This window comes from Microcaecilia unicolor, chromosome 12 (genome assembly GCF_901765095.1).
Source record: "Microcaecilia unicolor chromosome 12, aMicUni1.1, whole genome shotgun sequence".
NCBI classification, from domain to species: Eukaryota; Metazoa; Chordata; class Amphibia; order Gymnophiona; family Siphonopidae; genus Microcaecilia; species Microcaecilia unicolor.
In genome coordinates, this window is record NC_044042.1 from 6,483,427 (window position 1) to 6,498,392 (window position 14,966).

Consider the following 14,966-nt stretch of genomic DNA (forward strand, 5'->3'; position numbering starts at 1 on the left):
GGTGGGGGAGACTGGTTAGAAAGGCTGAGCTTTGCAGGCCATAGAGAAGAGAGAAGCATATGGACAAAACCACATGTAATGGGGTAAGAGCAAATGAAAGCAGAACTCGGAGCGAAGGCAACAGAGACAGAGCAGTGGCGTACCAAGATGGGGGCGGTCCACCCCGGGTGCACGCCGCTGGGGGGGGTGCCGCGCGCCGGTCAGCGTCGTTCGTTTCCATGCTCCCTCTGCCCCGGAACAGGAACCTGTTCCGGGGCAGAGGGAGCATGGAAACAAACGACGCTGACCGGTGCACGGCACCTCCCCCCCAGCGGCGTGCACCCAGGAGGGGGGGTTCTTTCGCCGGGGTGGGGGGTGTCCCTTCGCCGGGGGGGGTCACGCTGCACGGGGGGGGCGCTGCACCCAGGGGGCGGGGCGCATCGGCCATCCGCCCCAGGTGTCAGCGCCCCTCGGAACGCCACTGAGACAGAGAACTACTTTGAATCAAAGACAAGGTCAGTGAAGGTTGCTAAGCAGATTTCCTGAAGCCCTTATTTAGTAACCCAAGGCGCAATGCTATGCCTTGAAACAGGATTGTCTAACTTATAGCCCATGGGCCAGAATCTGACCCACCAGATGCTTTTCTTCTGGCCCTCAGAAGCTTGGCAATTCTTTCAGTGCTTACAGCATGATTCCTGCTTCCCCACCATGACCCAGCTCTTTGTAAAAGCTTGAGCCACGGGATGCCAGAAGTTTGGATTGCTTTTGCAGTTTCAAGTCTTGCAAGACTAACCCAAACTTCCAGCACCACGAGGCTCAAGCTTGCCGAGAGCCTGCATCGTGGTGGGGAAGCAGGAATCCTGTTTCTTCTGCAGCTGAAGCCAAGTGAGGGGAAAGAGACTAGATAAAGGATGGAGGGGGTACATGAGAGACAGCGAGAGAAATTGGGTGAAGACGGGGGGTAGTGCTGCCTAAACCCCAATATTCAGTGGCGTTAAAGCAGGCAGTGACTCTGAATATCGCCTCTGACTGCCATAAAAAAAGGGGCAGTACAGGGACCGCATAGCTAAATGGCCTAGCTTAGGATTGCTCAAAATCTGTCCTAAATTAGGCTGTTTAGCTGTGTGGGTGCTGTCACCCGCATAATCTTTTTCCTTTAAACCTCCCCCCAATCCACCTCCTGGCCCCTGACAAAGACCCTTCCTTCCCTCCCTCTCCCCCAGCCCACTGCCATGATCAAGGACCTCCACCCCCCTGCAATGTCTCCCCCACCCCAACCTGCTCACCATCTAGGTAGGCCCCCAGGCCTACCTGGTCTTCCTGGTGGTCTGTGGGGGTTGTTAGGAGCAGGAATGAAGGTCACTCCCTCCTGTTCCTTGTGGCCTTCCTGAAAAATTGGTTGCCACAACCTCTCGCAGCAGCTCGTGAACTACACAAAGTGCCATGAGCCTGCCGTGAGAAGTCGCAGCAGCCATTTTTTCAGGAAACCCGCAAGAGGCAGCAGCGAGTGGCCTTTGATCCTGCCCCCAACAACCTCCACAGACCACCAGCGACATAAAGTAGTCCCAAGGGCCTACCTAGACAGAGAGGGGGCATTTCGGGGAGGGTGGGCCTTGATCATGCAGTGGGCTAAGGGAGGGGAGAAAGAAGGAGGGGTCTTTGTTTGGGGGCAGGGAGGGGGATTGGGGGAGTTTAAAGGGGAAAAAAACGTTATGCAGGTCCTGGATGATATTCAGCCGGAAAACTGTAGAATGTGAGCCCCAACTGAACATTATCTGGGACCTGCATAAACCCCAGCGACCAGCATCAGGAAAATTAGCCCTGGATTTTCACTCCTGGGGCCCACACATGGCCTGGCACGGAATATCCAGGGCTAATCTAGCTGGCGACAGTCAGCGGGTTAAAAAACGCTGATGTCACTGGCTGAATATCAGTCTGCATATTTTTATTTGTAACTCCATGAACATCTTTCTACTGAAAATGTTTCTAAGTCACAAGTTTACATGAATGATATAGATTCCGTTACTTTTTCTTTTCAGGATTAGGTTGTCTTGAGCCACAGATTGCAAATGGAAATGTACAAGGTGGAATTAACAACAGATATAAGTATGGATTCGAATATGAATACAGAGTCAATAGCGTTGTTGAATTTTCTTGCCAACCTGGATATATCCTAATAGGTGAAAAGAACTCTTCTTGTCAAATGGATAAACGCTGGTCAACAGAAATACCAATTTGTGAAGCTAGTGAGTATCCAGGAGTAACTACCGAGGGGTCTTTCTCAAAAGTATCACCCTCGGACTGGACCATCTTATCATCATGTGCTGTTGTATCATTCAACTACAAAAATGTCTATCTTGCAGGAAAGTCAGAGAGGGCCGGACCCCTGGAGAATTTGAGGTTCTCAGGAGAAAGTTTCATACGTGCAGAGACAGGCTGCAGGTTCTACAGTTAAATTCAAGTATTGAACAGAAACATTTTCAAAAAGTCAGCTGAAGTGACTAACAGGATTAGGTCTTCTCTGCTGGGCACTTTATTTCGGGGGGGGGGGGGGGGGGGGGGGGGGGGGGGGGGGGGGGGGGCTGTTCAGAATCTTCTGCATTACAACAAGAAGTGAAGGAGTGGCCAGACAGGCTGGGTTTTTGCAGGCTTGTCACAGATTGTGTCTTTATCTATGGGAAGAAATGCGAGGGGAGGGGGAGAGGGAAAACAAGGGGACAAAGGGTATAATCCTCACTCCTGAGCATCTTTTATGCTTATCCCTGGTTTTACTCCTTATTACCCCTTGCTCCTCCACTCCTGATGGTCCCCTGTGCTTGTCTGAGACTTACCCCTCGCCAGGGGCGTAGCCAGACAACAGATTTTGGGTGGGCCTAGGCAAGTGGGTGGGCACCAGGTGTTCTCCCCCCCCCCCCCCCCCCCCCCCAAAAAAAAAAAAATCTCAGTTGGCTGGAAAACGCTTCTTTCCACCTTGGCAGTCTGCAGCAGGCATGCGCTGAGAACTGAGCATGTGCAGGTGTCACTATCATAGAGAGTAGCCTTTTCGTTACCATAAGGGAGAAGGTCTTCAGCTGGCGGAGCTTGAGATCCCCACCAGCTACCGCTAAACATGTGCTACTGTTGCGTGGGCCTGAGCCCTAAGTGGGTGGGCCCTGGCCCACCCAGGCCCACCTGTGGCTACACCACTGCCCCTCGCTCCTGCGCAACCAATGAACTTTTGTACTTGTACCAGAATTTACCTCTTGCTACCCCTCCGGATCCTCTTTGCCCATCTCAGACATCCTTTTTGCCTCATTAGCTCCGTTGAGAGGCTGCTCCTTTCATTCATAGGCTTTTCTTATATGTCTCACTAACCCCTTTTCCAGCTCATTCTCTTTTCCTTGCTTCAGGGTCTTCTTACCGGAAAAACAACCACTTTGTATATTCCAATCTTTTTCTGCTAAGATGTGATTAACAGAGGAACTAAGGGGTCCTTTTGCAAAGGCGTGCTGAAAAATGGCTTGCGGTAGTGTAGGCGCGGGTTTTGGGCGCGCGCCAATCCATTTGTTAGCGCCCCCATAAAAAAGGCCTCTTTTTTTGCCGAAAATGGACGTGCGGCAAAATGAAAATTGCCACATGTCCATTTTGGGTCTGAGACCTTACCGCCAGCCATTGACCTAGCAGTAAAGATTCACGTGGTAACCGGGCGGTAATGACCTACATGTGCCAAATGCCAGAAACGTAAAAATATTTTTCAGATGAGCGTGTCGGTCGTGCGCCAAAAATGAAAACCACAAAAGCCACGCGGTAGTCGGGCAGTAACTCCATTTCGGCGCATGTTGGGTGCGCGTACATGCTTACAAGGCTTAGTAAAAGGGCACCTTAATGTATCTAGAGAAAAATATTTGTAAGATTATTTTTTGCAGTGTCTGTGCTTAAAGGGTCATTTTATAAAGTATTTTCATGGTTTGTAAAGTGCTTTTATAAAATTACCTCGTGATTAAAAAAATCTGTCATGCACTTAGGCATGAATTCATATGTACCTTTGGAGTGTTCGGTGGAGGAGTCTGGAGAGAGCAGAGGCAGAGTCGTGAATTACATGTGTATTGCTATTAAATTACTCTCTAAGAGGGTACTTGTATAAGGGTGCTGTATTTTAAGCATAAATGACCCCTTATAAAATAGTAACCAGTGGGAAAGAGAATGCCATGACATGATGGCATGTACATTGCTGGTGGGCGTGCACAGGGGTGGAGTCTGGGTGGGCTATGGGTGGAGTCTGGGTGAAATGTAGGTGGAGTGAAGGGCGGAGTCTAGGTAGATTGAGTGGCATGAAGGGTGGAGTCTGGGTGGAGTGGAAGGTGGAATGTGAGTGAAGTCTGGGTGGACGTGGGTGGGGTCTGGGTGAAGTGTGGGTGGAGTGAAGGGAGGAGTCTGGGTGGATGTGGATAGATTGTGCAGGTACACACATTTGTAGATTATAAAATATTATAATTTATACACATATTTGGAAATTGCTGGTGTGGACATCTACCAACTCTGGGGCTGATGCAAACATTTGTTCCTCCTACTTACAATAGTGCTCTATAGAGACAAGTACTCCCTTAGATGTTTCATAAAATAGATTCCACATAAGCACTATAAAAAGCACTTTAACAGCGTTGCCTCATAAAATTACCCTGTAAAAAGTTCATTAATTACTCACCAAAAGCAGGATTAACACAAGATCATCAAAGTGCATAAATCAGTCATTTCATTTCTCATATTGGGAGAGCAGAGCTCCGTGACACACAACAGGTGCCGTCACAGTCTACTGTATTCTCCGACTGACTTAACAAATTGCCAATATTTATACTTTCCTTCTACCATTGTTTTCTATTAGCCCATACATTTGGCCACCTGCAATTTCATCATAATTGGCACATACACCCAATTAGGACCAAGTTTCAACTTCAGTGAGTTTGCTTATCTCGAAGCTTCGCTCAGCCCCCCTCTAAATTCAACTTTTCTGCATCTGGCTTTATCTTTGCCCAATTATCTCTTATCGAAGTTTCTCAAAATGCCTATGTCCAGCTGTACGTTACACAATCCTTGCCAACTTTGTAACTCTGCCAAGCTTCATCAGGCTGTCACATTTCTTCTAGTGAAAAATCAGGTCTGAGAGATCCTTTGATTTTACAGGTCTAATTTGCTAGAAAGCCTAAACCTGTTTTTTTTTTTTTTTTACTGCAGCCAATTTGTGACCGTTATCTACAATGTTTCGTCATCACAAACTGTGTTCAACGAAATGAAGTTGCTTTGTTTCTCCTCTTTCCTTTATGCAGAGAACTTCTCAACTTGTTTTCCTTCCATTCACAGGGGAAAGTTGTCCTGAGCCGGTTCTGCACAACGGCCGTGTGATAGGTCAGCCAGAAGCATTTAAATCAGGATTGGAGACTGGATATAGACTAGGGGTCAGTGTTGACCTTGAATGTGATCCAGGTCATGAAATAAAAGGAGAAACTAGGATCAAATGTGGAGCTGACTTGAAGTGGAGTCCATCGGTCCCAACCTGTGTGAGAAGTAAGTAGAAGAGCCATCGTCAAGTGTTAGGTTTGGATTTTTTCTACTAGACTGGCCACACAAGCATCCTATCAGAGCAGTGGGGACACTGCAGTGGACTTGACATAAAAGGTCCCAAGTACACATCTCACCATTATCCCCTTATATTGTATGGTGAGCCCTTCAAAACCCATGAAAAACCTATTGTACCCAACTTTACGTCACTAGAACAGTCCTTATGGCTGCAGGTGTCAGCTATATGTGGGTATAATGGGCAGTGGCGTATCTACGTTTGGCCCTGGACCCCCCTGCCGATGGCCCTCTCGACCCCCCCCTCTGGCCGCCAACCCTCCCCCGCCGTCACCTACCTTTGCTGGTGGGGGACCCCAACCCCCGCCAGCCGAGGTCCTCTTCTTCCTTCGTTCTGTTTCTGAGTCTGATGTCCTGTACATGCAGGACAACGTGCAGGACGTCAGACTCAGAAACAGAACGAAGGAAGAAGAGGACCTCGGCTGGCGGGGGTTGGGGTCCCCCGCTAGCAAAGGTAGGCGACGGTGGGGGAGGGTTGGCGGTGGGACGGTTGGCGGTGGGAGGGGGCTCGAGAGGGTCATCAAAAGGGGGGGTCAAAGTTGGTGGTGGTGGTGGTGGTGGTGGTGGTGGTGGCAGCGGCGGGTCGGCAATGGCGGGGGGGGTCGGTGGCACTGAGGGGGGGGGGCTAAAATGTGCCCCCTCACCTCGGGCTACGCCCCTAATAGTGGGTTTTGTTTTTGGGGGGGTTTTTTTTGGGGGGGGGTGACACTTTCTACCACAAGTGTAATAGAGTGGATTATGGACCTGGTTCCCCTTCTCCATAGCGCACTGTATCGACCACTAGGCTATTCTAGGATCCTGCTTGCTGCTCTAATAGGATTGGCAATAACGTCTGAAGCTGTCGTAGAGGCTGGTATGTACTGTTTCATTTACATTTTTGCAGGGTGGGAGAGGGATTTTTACTTCTTCAAAATCCAAACTCAAAGTGAATGACCTTCAGGTACATGAGATATTTCCCTTCCCAAATATTCTCACAATGGAAGTGATACCTAAGTTGTTACAGTAATCGCCATTAATGTCTTCCTGCATTAGGAATGGAAATGTCTGATTGTAATAAATATTGCCTCTTTCTGATTGTGGTTAAATATTCAGTTTCAGATATAGCCTCTTGGTAGCTCAGGTTGCAATTGCTGTACATTGCTCTGTGGAATTCCCTGCTTCGATGATCGATCTCCGAGTCAGAAGTTTTGCTCCCCAGGCTGACTGGAACTCGGGATCCTGCAGAGGCAGCATTTATAGTCCCAGGGAAAGGGAGGGAACTGTGGGCATTGCTTAAGAGTGACACCTAGTGGGAGGATTGAGAAGACATGATTGCAAGTTTCTGAAATGAGCCCTGGGGCACAGCCTCAATCCCATTACAGTGACCAGAGTTGGTTTGTTTGGGGGGGGGGGGGATAAAATAGCAGCAAAATCTTCAGGAAGCTGTGAATGAACACTCCGCAAATCCGCAAACAAATCTTTTCTGGAGATGGGAAGGTGGTAGAGCTAGAGGACATGAAATGAGGTTGAAGGGGGGCAGACTGAAGAAAAATGTCAGGAAGTATTTTTTCACGGAGAGAGTCATGGATGCTTGGAATGCCCTTCCACGGGGGGTGGTGGAGATGAAAACGGTAACGGAATTCAAAAATGTGTGGGATAAACATAAAGGAATCATGTTCAGAAGGAAGGGATCCTCAGAAGCTTAGTGGAGATTGGGTGGCAGCACCGGTGGTTGGGAGGCAAGGCAAGTACTGGGCAGGCAGCTACGGTTTATCCCCCAAAAATGGCAAGGATAAATCAAGGTCAGGTATACATATAAAGTAGCACATATGAGTTTATCTTGTTGGGCAGACTGGATGGACCATACAGGTCTTTATCTGCCGTCATCTACTATGTTACTATCAGGTGAATTTTCGATAGAGAAGGGCGCCCATCTTCCGACACAAATTGGGAGATGAGCATCCTTCTCTCAGGGTCGCCCAAATCTGCATAATCGAAAGACGATTTTGGGCGCCCTCAACTGCTTTCCATCGCGGGGATGATCAAAGTTCCCGGGGGCATGTCGGAGACGTAGCAAAGGCGGGACTGGGGCGTGCTTAACAGATGGGCGTCCTTGGCTGATAATGGAAAAAAGAAGGGTGCCCCTGACGAGCATTTGGCTGACTTTACTTGGTCCATTTTTTTTACGACCAAGCCTCGAAAGGTGCCCAAACTGACTAGATGACCACTGGAGGGAATCGGGGATGACCTCCCCTTACTCCCCCAGTGGTCACCAACCCCCTCTCACCCAAAAAAACATTTTTTTAAACATTTTTTACCAGCCTCTATGCCAGCCTCAAATGTCATACCCAGCTCCATCATAGCAGTATGCAGGTTCCTGGAGCAATATTTAGTGGGTGCAGTGCACTTCAGGCAGGCAGACCCAGACCCCCCCCCCCCACCTCTTACACTTGTGGTGGTAAATGTTGAGCCCTCCAACCCCCCCCCCAATACCCACTGTACCCACATGTTGGTGCCCCCCTTCACCCATAAGGGCTATGGCAGTGGTGTACAGTTGTGGGTAGTGGGTTTGGGGGGGCTCAGCACACAAGGGAAGGGAGCTATAGATTTGAGAGCAATTTGTGAAGTCCACTGCAGTGCCCCCTAGGGTACACGGTTGGTGTCCTGGCATGTCAGGGGGACCAGTGCACTAAGAATGCTAGCTCCTCCCATGACCAAATGCCTTGGATTTGGTCATTTTTGAGATGGGCGTCCTCGGTTTCCATTATCGGCGAAAACCGAGGTCGCCCATCTCTAAGGTCGGAGATGGTCGACCTAAAATGTTGAGATTTGGGCGTCCCCGACAGTATTACCGAAACGAAAGATGGACGCCCATCTTGTTTCGATAATACGGGTTGCCACGCCCCTTCGCCGGGATGTCCTCGTAGATGAGAGCCCTTAGAGATGGTCATCCTGGTTCAGAAATGCCCCTCTATGTTACTCATGCTGCCAGATCCCAACTCTGTTTCTGAATGAGGGTCAAAAATTTACATCAGGCATGGATGCTGTTCAAGAATACCATCCTGGAAGCCCAGGCCAAACATATTCCACGTATTAAAAAAGGAGGGAGGAAGACCAAATGACAGCCAGCATGGTTAAAAAGTGAGGCGAGGGAAGCTATTAGAGCTAAAAGAATCAGAAAATGGAAGAAGGAGCCGACTGAAAATAATAAGAAACAGCATAAGGAGTGGCAAGTCAAATGCAAAGCGCTGATAATGAAGGCAAACAGGGACTTTGAAAAAAAAGATTGTGTTGGAGGCCAAAATTTTTTTTTAGGTATATTAAAAGCAAGAAGCCGGCAAAAGAATCAGTTGAACCACTAGATGACCAAGTGGTAAAAGGGGTACTCAGGGAAGACAAAGCAATAGCGGAGAGATTAAATGAATTCTTTGCTTCGGTCTTCACCGAAGAAGATTTGGGAGAGATACCAGTGCCAGAAAAGATATTCAAAGCTGATGAGTCAGAGAAACTGAATGGAATCTCTATAAACCTGGAAGATGTAATGGCGCAATTTGACAAATTGAAAAGTAGCAAATTGCCTGGACCGGATGGTATTCATCCCAGAGTACTGAAAGAATTGAAAAATGAACTTGCAGAACTATTGTTAGTAATATGTAATTTATCTTTAAAATCGAGCATGGTACTGGAAGATTGGAGGGTGGCCAATGTATTGACGATTTTTAAAAAAGGTTCCAGAGGTGATCCGGGAAATTATAGAACGGTGAGCCTGTTGTCGGTGCCAGGCAAAACGGCAGAGATTATTATAAAGTACAAAATTACAGAGCATATTCAAAAGCATGGATTAATGAGACAAAGCCAACATGGATTTAGTGAAGGGAAATCTTGCCTCACCAATCTATTACGTTTCTTTGAATGGGTGAACAAACATGTGGATAAAGGTGAGCCCGTCAATATTGTGTATCTGGATTTTCCAAAGGCATTTAACAAAGTACCTCATGAAAAATTCCAGAGGAAATTGGAGAGTCATGGGATAGAAGGTAGTGCCCTATTGTGGATTAAAAACTGGTTAAAAGATAGAAAAGAGAGTAGGGTTAAATGGTCAGTATTCTCAATGGAGAAGGGTAGTTAGTGAGGTTCCCCAGGGGTCTGTGCTGGGACCGCTGCCTTTAAATGATCTACAGATGGGAGTAACTACTGAGGTAATTAAATTTGCTGACGATACATAGTTATTCAAAGTTAAATCACAAGACGATTGTGAAAAATTACAAGAGGACCTTACAAGACTGGGTATCTAAATGGCAGATGACGTTTAATGTGAGCAAGTGCAAAGTGATGTGTGTGGGAAAGAGGAACCCAAACTATAGTTATGTAATGCAAGGTTCCACATTAGGAGTCACCGACCAGGAAAGGGATCTAGGCGTCATCATTGATGATACATTGAAACCCTCTGCTCAGTGTGTGGCGGCGGCTAAGAAAGGAAATAGAATGTTAGATATTATTTGGAAAGGAATTGAAAACAAAAATGAAGATGTCATAATGCCTTTCTATCGCTGCATGGTGCAACCTCACCTCGAATATTGTATGCAGTTCTGGTCACCACATCTAAAAAATGTATAGTGGAATTAGAAAAGGTACAGAGAAGGGTGACAAAAATGATAAAGGGGATGGGACGACTTCCCTATGAGGAAAGGCTAAAGTGGCTAAGGCTGTTCAGCCTGGAGAAAAGGCGGCTGAGGGGAAATATGATAGAGGTCTATAAAATAATGAGTGGAGTGGAACGGGTAGACGTGAATCGCTTGTTTACTCTTTCCAAAAATACTAGCACAAGGAAGCTACAAAGTAGTAAATTTAAAACGAATCAGAGAAAATATTTCTTCACTCAATGTGTAATTAAACTCTGGAATTTGTTGGCCGAGAACGTAGTAAAAGTGGTTAGTTTAGCGGAGTTTAAAAAAGGTTTGGCTGGCTTCCTAAAGGAAAAGTGCATAGTCCATTATTAAGATGGACTTGGGAAAATCCACTGCTTATTTCTAGAATAAGCAGCATAAAATGTATTGTACTGTTTTGGGATCTTGCCAGGTACTTGTGACCTGGATTGGCCACTGTTGGATGCTGGGCTTCATGGACCTTCGGTCTGTGCCAGTAAGCAGGTAAAAAAATAAAGAAAAATGATTATTTCTTCTTGTAATGTAATGAATTTTCTGAGATTCTCTTATTTGAGCTCCTCACAATTCTGAAGGTTATGTAGAAAATTTTCCTGTCTGGCTCCTCCTCAATCATGTGATCAGCTTTCTGGATTCTCTCTCCCTCCCTCCCACCTTCTTTCCATCTTCTCCTCTTTCCTGCTTTCTACTACTTTGCCCTCCCCCCCGCCCCCCCCCCCCCCCCCCCCCCCCCGAGGCCTGCATGTCTCTCTATCACATCATTCTAGCACTTCTGCACCATTTTCCACTGAAATGTGAAAACAGACTACAAGTGCTGAGACGGACTGTAGGGGCCCAATTGACCTCCTGGCGTAATGCCATAGACCACAGTCAATTTCTGGCTTTTCCCTCACTTCTTCACAACTAAACATCTTGTTTCACCTTAAATTTTGTTACTGTTTTTGCCTCCACCACTTCCCCTGGGAGATTCCCCGTTGCATCCATTACCCTTTCTGCTTCCTTTAGGTGAAGATTTTACACCATGCCTCCAAGGCCAAAAAGAGCGCATCATTCTACTTGACAGTGACGGGATAAGAAGCAACGGTTTCCTTGCGCACACACCATTACATAGGCGTTTTAGGACTTTCAGCAGCTGGAGCAGCAGGCCAGCAACACATCCTACTAAGAGAATGATAACACATACTACATATCATACCAATCTCAACTCCATCAGGCTCTCGTGTCTCTATTTCTCTTGACATCCTCTCACATTTCAGTTATTGTGGAAGGCAGAACCTTGGTGAAGCCTGGCCCATCTGGATTTTCAGGTGCTTTAATAATCTCCTCCACAAGGGGGCAGCCATCCTTGGAGCAAAGTTTGCCATTCTCAGGAGTGCATCTCTCTTGGTTGCCTATGTGCATGTACTCGACAACACGTATCGGTACATGCACTTATAAAACAGGTGTATGAGTGCTAAATTGAGTGCTAAGAGGAAATGAGTAAGCAAGGGAAGACAGTGGCATACCTAGCTTGCTTGCCATCTAGGGCGGGTTGCCACTGGAAGCCTGGAAAGTTGCTACTAATTGGGTTTCTGCCAGGTACTTGTGACCTGGGTTGGCCACTGTTGCAAACAAGATACTGCGCTGGATGGACCCATTATGGCTATTCTTATGTTCTTACTAGTAACGAAGGCCCGTTTCAAATCGCAATGAAATGGGCGCTAGCAAGGCTCCCCTCCGTCCCTTTGTGTCTCCGTGTGTCGCCGGCCCCCATGCAGCCTCCGTGCGAGAGCTACAGTGCAGTGGAACGTTGGAGCTGAGAATGTGCTCCGCCCTCAACGTCATAACGTTTGACGCGAGGGCGGGGCCCACAGACTGTGATTTTGTGTGGCTTCAGAGCTTCGAACTTACGAACCTGGCTTCAGTGACGTCAGTGCAAATAGAACGTTGTGGGTGAGTTTTATATATATAGATATTCAGGGAAGCCAGGGTTCAAATCCCACTGCTGATCCTTGTGATCTGGGGCAAGTCACTTAACCCTCCATTGCCTCAGATAGACTAAATCTGGGCCAACCACCACAGCGCTACCAGTTAGTACCAGAACAGAACCAGGAGCTATCCAGGCAACGCTGATATTCTGCTATGGCACTCACTTTAGCACAGAAAAAAAAGACTGGTCCTATAAGTATTGCCACACTGGGAAAGACCAAAGGTTCATCGAGCCCATCATCCTGTTTCCAACAGTGGCCAATCCAGGTCACAAATACCTGGCAAGATACCAAAAAAAGTACAAACCATTTTATACCGCTTATCCCAGAAATAGTGGATTTTCTCCAAATCCATTTAATAATGGTCTATGGACTTTTCCTTTAGGAAGCTGTCCAAACCTTTTTTAAACTCCGCTAAGCAAACCGCCTTTACCACATTCTCTGGCAACAAATTCCAGAGTTTAATTACACGTTGAGTGAAGAAACATTTTCTCCGATTCATTTTAAATTTACTACATTGTAGCGTCATCGCATGCCCCCTAGTCCTAGTATTTTTGGAAAGCGTAAACAGACGCTTCACATCTACCCATTCAACTCCACTCATTATTTTATAGACCTCTATCATATCTCCCCTCAGCCGCCTTTTCTCCAAGCTGAAGAGCCCTAGCCGCTTTAGCCTTTCCTCATAAGGAAGTCGTCCCATCCCCTTTATTATTTTCGTCGCCCTTCTCTGTACCTTTTCTAATTCCACTATATCTTTTTTGAGACGCGGCGACCAGAATTGAACAATTGCACCATGGAGCGATTCAAAGGCATTATAACATCCTATGTTAACCAGGCAGCTCTCTGACTACCAAGAGCCTGGTAACTCCCAGCGGTCGGACCCAACTCAGATATTCAGTTCCAGGAATCGGATAGGGGCTGGAACACAAAATGTTTACTTTCTAATATATATCCACCACTCATGATGTATTGTAAGCCACATTGAGCCTGCAAAAAGGTGGGAAAATGTGGGATACAAACGCAATAAATGAAATAAAATAACTTCAGATGGCAGTGGCCAGTGTTTAAAAGAATGCTAAATATATTCTAAGCCCTCTGAGGAAAGGATAATACTTAACATAGTAACATAGTACATGACGGCAGAAAAAGACCTGTACAGTCCATCCAGTCTGCCCAACAAGATAACTCATATGTGCTAATTTTGTGTATACCCTACTTTGATTTGTACCTGTGCTCTTCAGGGCACAGACCGTATAAGTCTGCCCAGCACTATCCCCGCCTCCCAACCACCAGCCCCGCCTCCCAACCACCGGCTCTGGCACAGACCGTATAAGTCTGCCCAGCACTATCCCCGCCTCCCAACCACCAGCCCCGCCTCCCAACCCCGGCTCCGGCACAGACCGTACAAGTCTGTCCAGCACTATCTCCGCTTCCCAACCACCAGTCCCGCTGCCCACCACCGGCCCTGGCACAGACCGTACAAGTCTGTCCAGCACTATCCCCGCTTCCCAACCACCAGTCCCGCTGCCCACCACCGGCCCTGGCACAGACCGTACAAGTCTGTCCAGCACTATCCCCGCCTCCCAACCACCAGCCCCGCTGTACCTTAAATGCAACCTGCCTTGAGCTACTGTTGAAATGATATGAATTAAATCCAGAAATTCCACCCCTCCTTTCCTACTAAATTGCAAAGAAAACTGAGATTCTGTTCAGATGAAAATGCTGCAAAAGCAGAGATTAATTTAGATTTTGTTTACCTTATTTTCAGACAGTTGCCCTGTGCCAGAAGTTGAAAATGGGTATATTAATCTCAGAAATGGTAATTTCATAAAGTCAGGATTAGGTGATAAATATACTGCCTTTGAATCTGTTACACTTGAATGTTACCCTGGTTACACTATGAATGGGAAACGTACGATTTCTTGCACGTTTGAGTTAAACTGGGAGCCACCTGTACCCACTTGTAAACCTTTAGCAGGTAAGAGAATAATTTAGAATTCTTCTTTCTGTTAATTTTCTTTAGCTGTCAACTGAAATGCAATGCAGATATATTTGAGATAATCGGAAAACATATATTTGCTTCTGATCAGCAGCTGATTGGTGCTCTGGTGACTGGAATGCTGTGCAATCTAGAGATTGCATCTTCAAAGAGATGTAGAGGGGCATTTTCGAAAGGGACGTCCAAGTTGCGATTTGGACGTCCTTGCAAAACAGCGAAATCCAGAGGCAGGAAAAAACATAGTTTCGAAAAAGATGGACGTCCACCTTTCGTTTCAAAAATACCGTCAGAGACATCCAAATCCTTAAATTTGACCGTCCCTAGATTTGGACGTCCCCAGACATGGATGTTTCTGATTTTCAGCAATTTTCGAAACCAAAAATGGCCAAATGCAAGCCATTTGGTCGTAGCAGGAGCCAGCATTTGTAGTACCGTGGTCCCCCTGACATGCCAGGACACCAACCGGGCACTCTAGGGGGCACTGCAGTGGACTTCACAAAATGCTCCTAGGTACATAGCTCCCTTACCTTGTGTGCTGAGCCCCCCAAAAACCCACTACCCCCAACTGTACACCACTACCATAGCCCTTACGGGTGAAGGGGGCACCTAGATGTGGGTACAGTGGGTTTCTGGTGGGTTTTGGAGGGCTCGCTGTTTCCTCCACAAATGTTTACCGTTTTGGGCGGTTTTCTAACAGACAGCATCCGACTTGTTCGATGCACGTTCAGCGGTAGCTGGTAATCTATCAGGATTGTGTGAATATCC

The 14,966-nt window shown here is 47.1% G+C and overlaps 1 protein-coding gene across 1 annotated transcript in view; it reads left to right on the top strand.

Annotated features, from left to right (window-relative positions):
• LOC115482058 (complement receptor type 2-like) overlaps nt 1-14,966 on the top strand; it is a gene marked incomplete at its 3' end in the record, with an annotated part of 504,947 nt that overhangs the window by 41,822 nt on the left and 448,159 nt on the right. Inside the window, exons 11-13 of the mRNA XM_030221619.1 lie at nt 2,019-2,225; nt 5,317-5,520; nt 13,971-14,180. Of these exons, the coding sequence (XP_030077479.1) occupies nt 2,019-2,225; nt 5,317-5,520; nt 13,971-14,180 (621 nt within the window). The remainder of the gene's footprint in view (nt 1-2,018; nt 2,226-5,316; nt 5,521-13,970; nt 14,181-14,966) is intronic.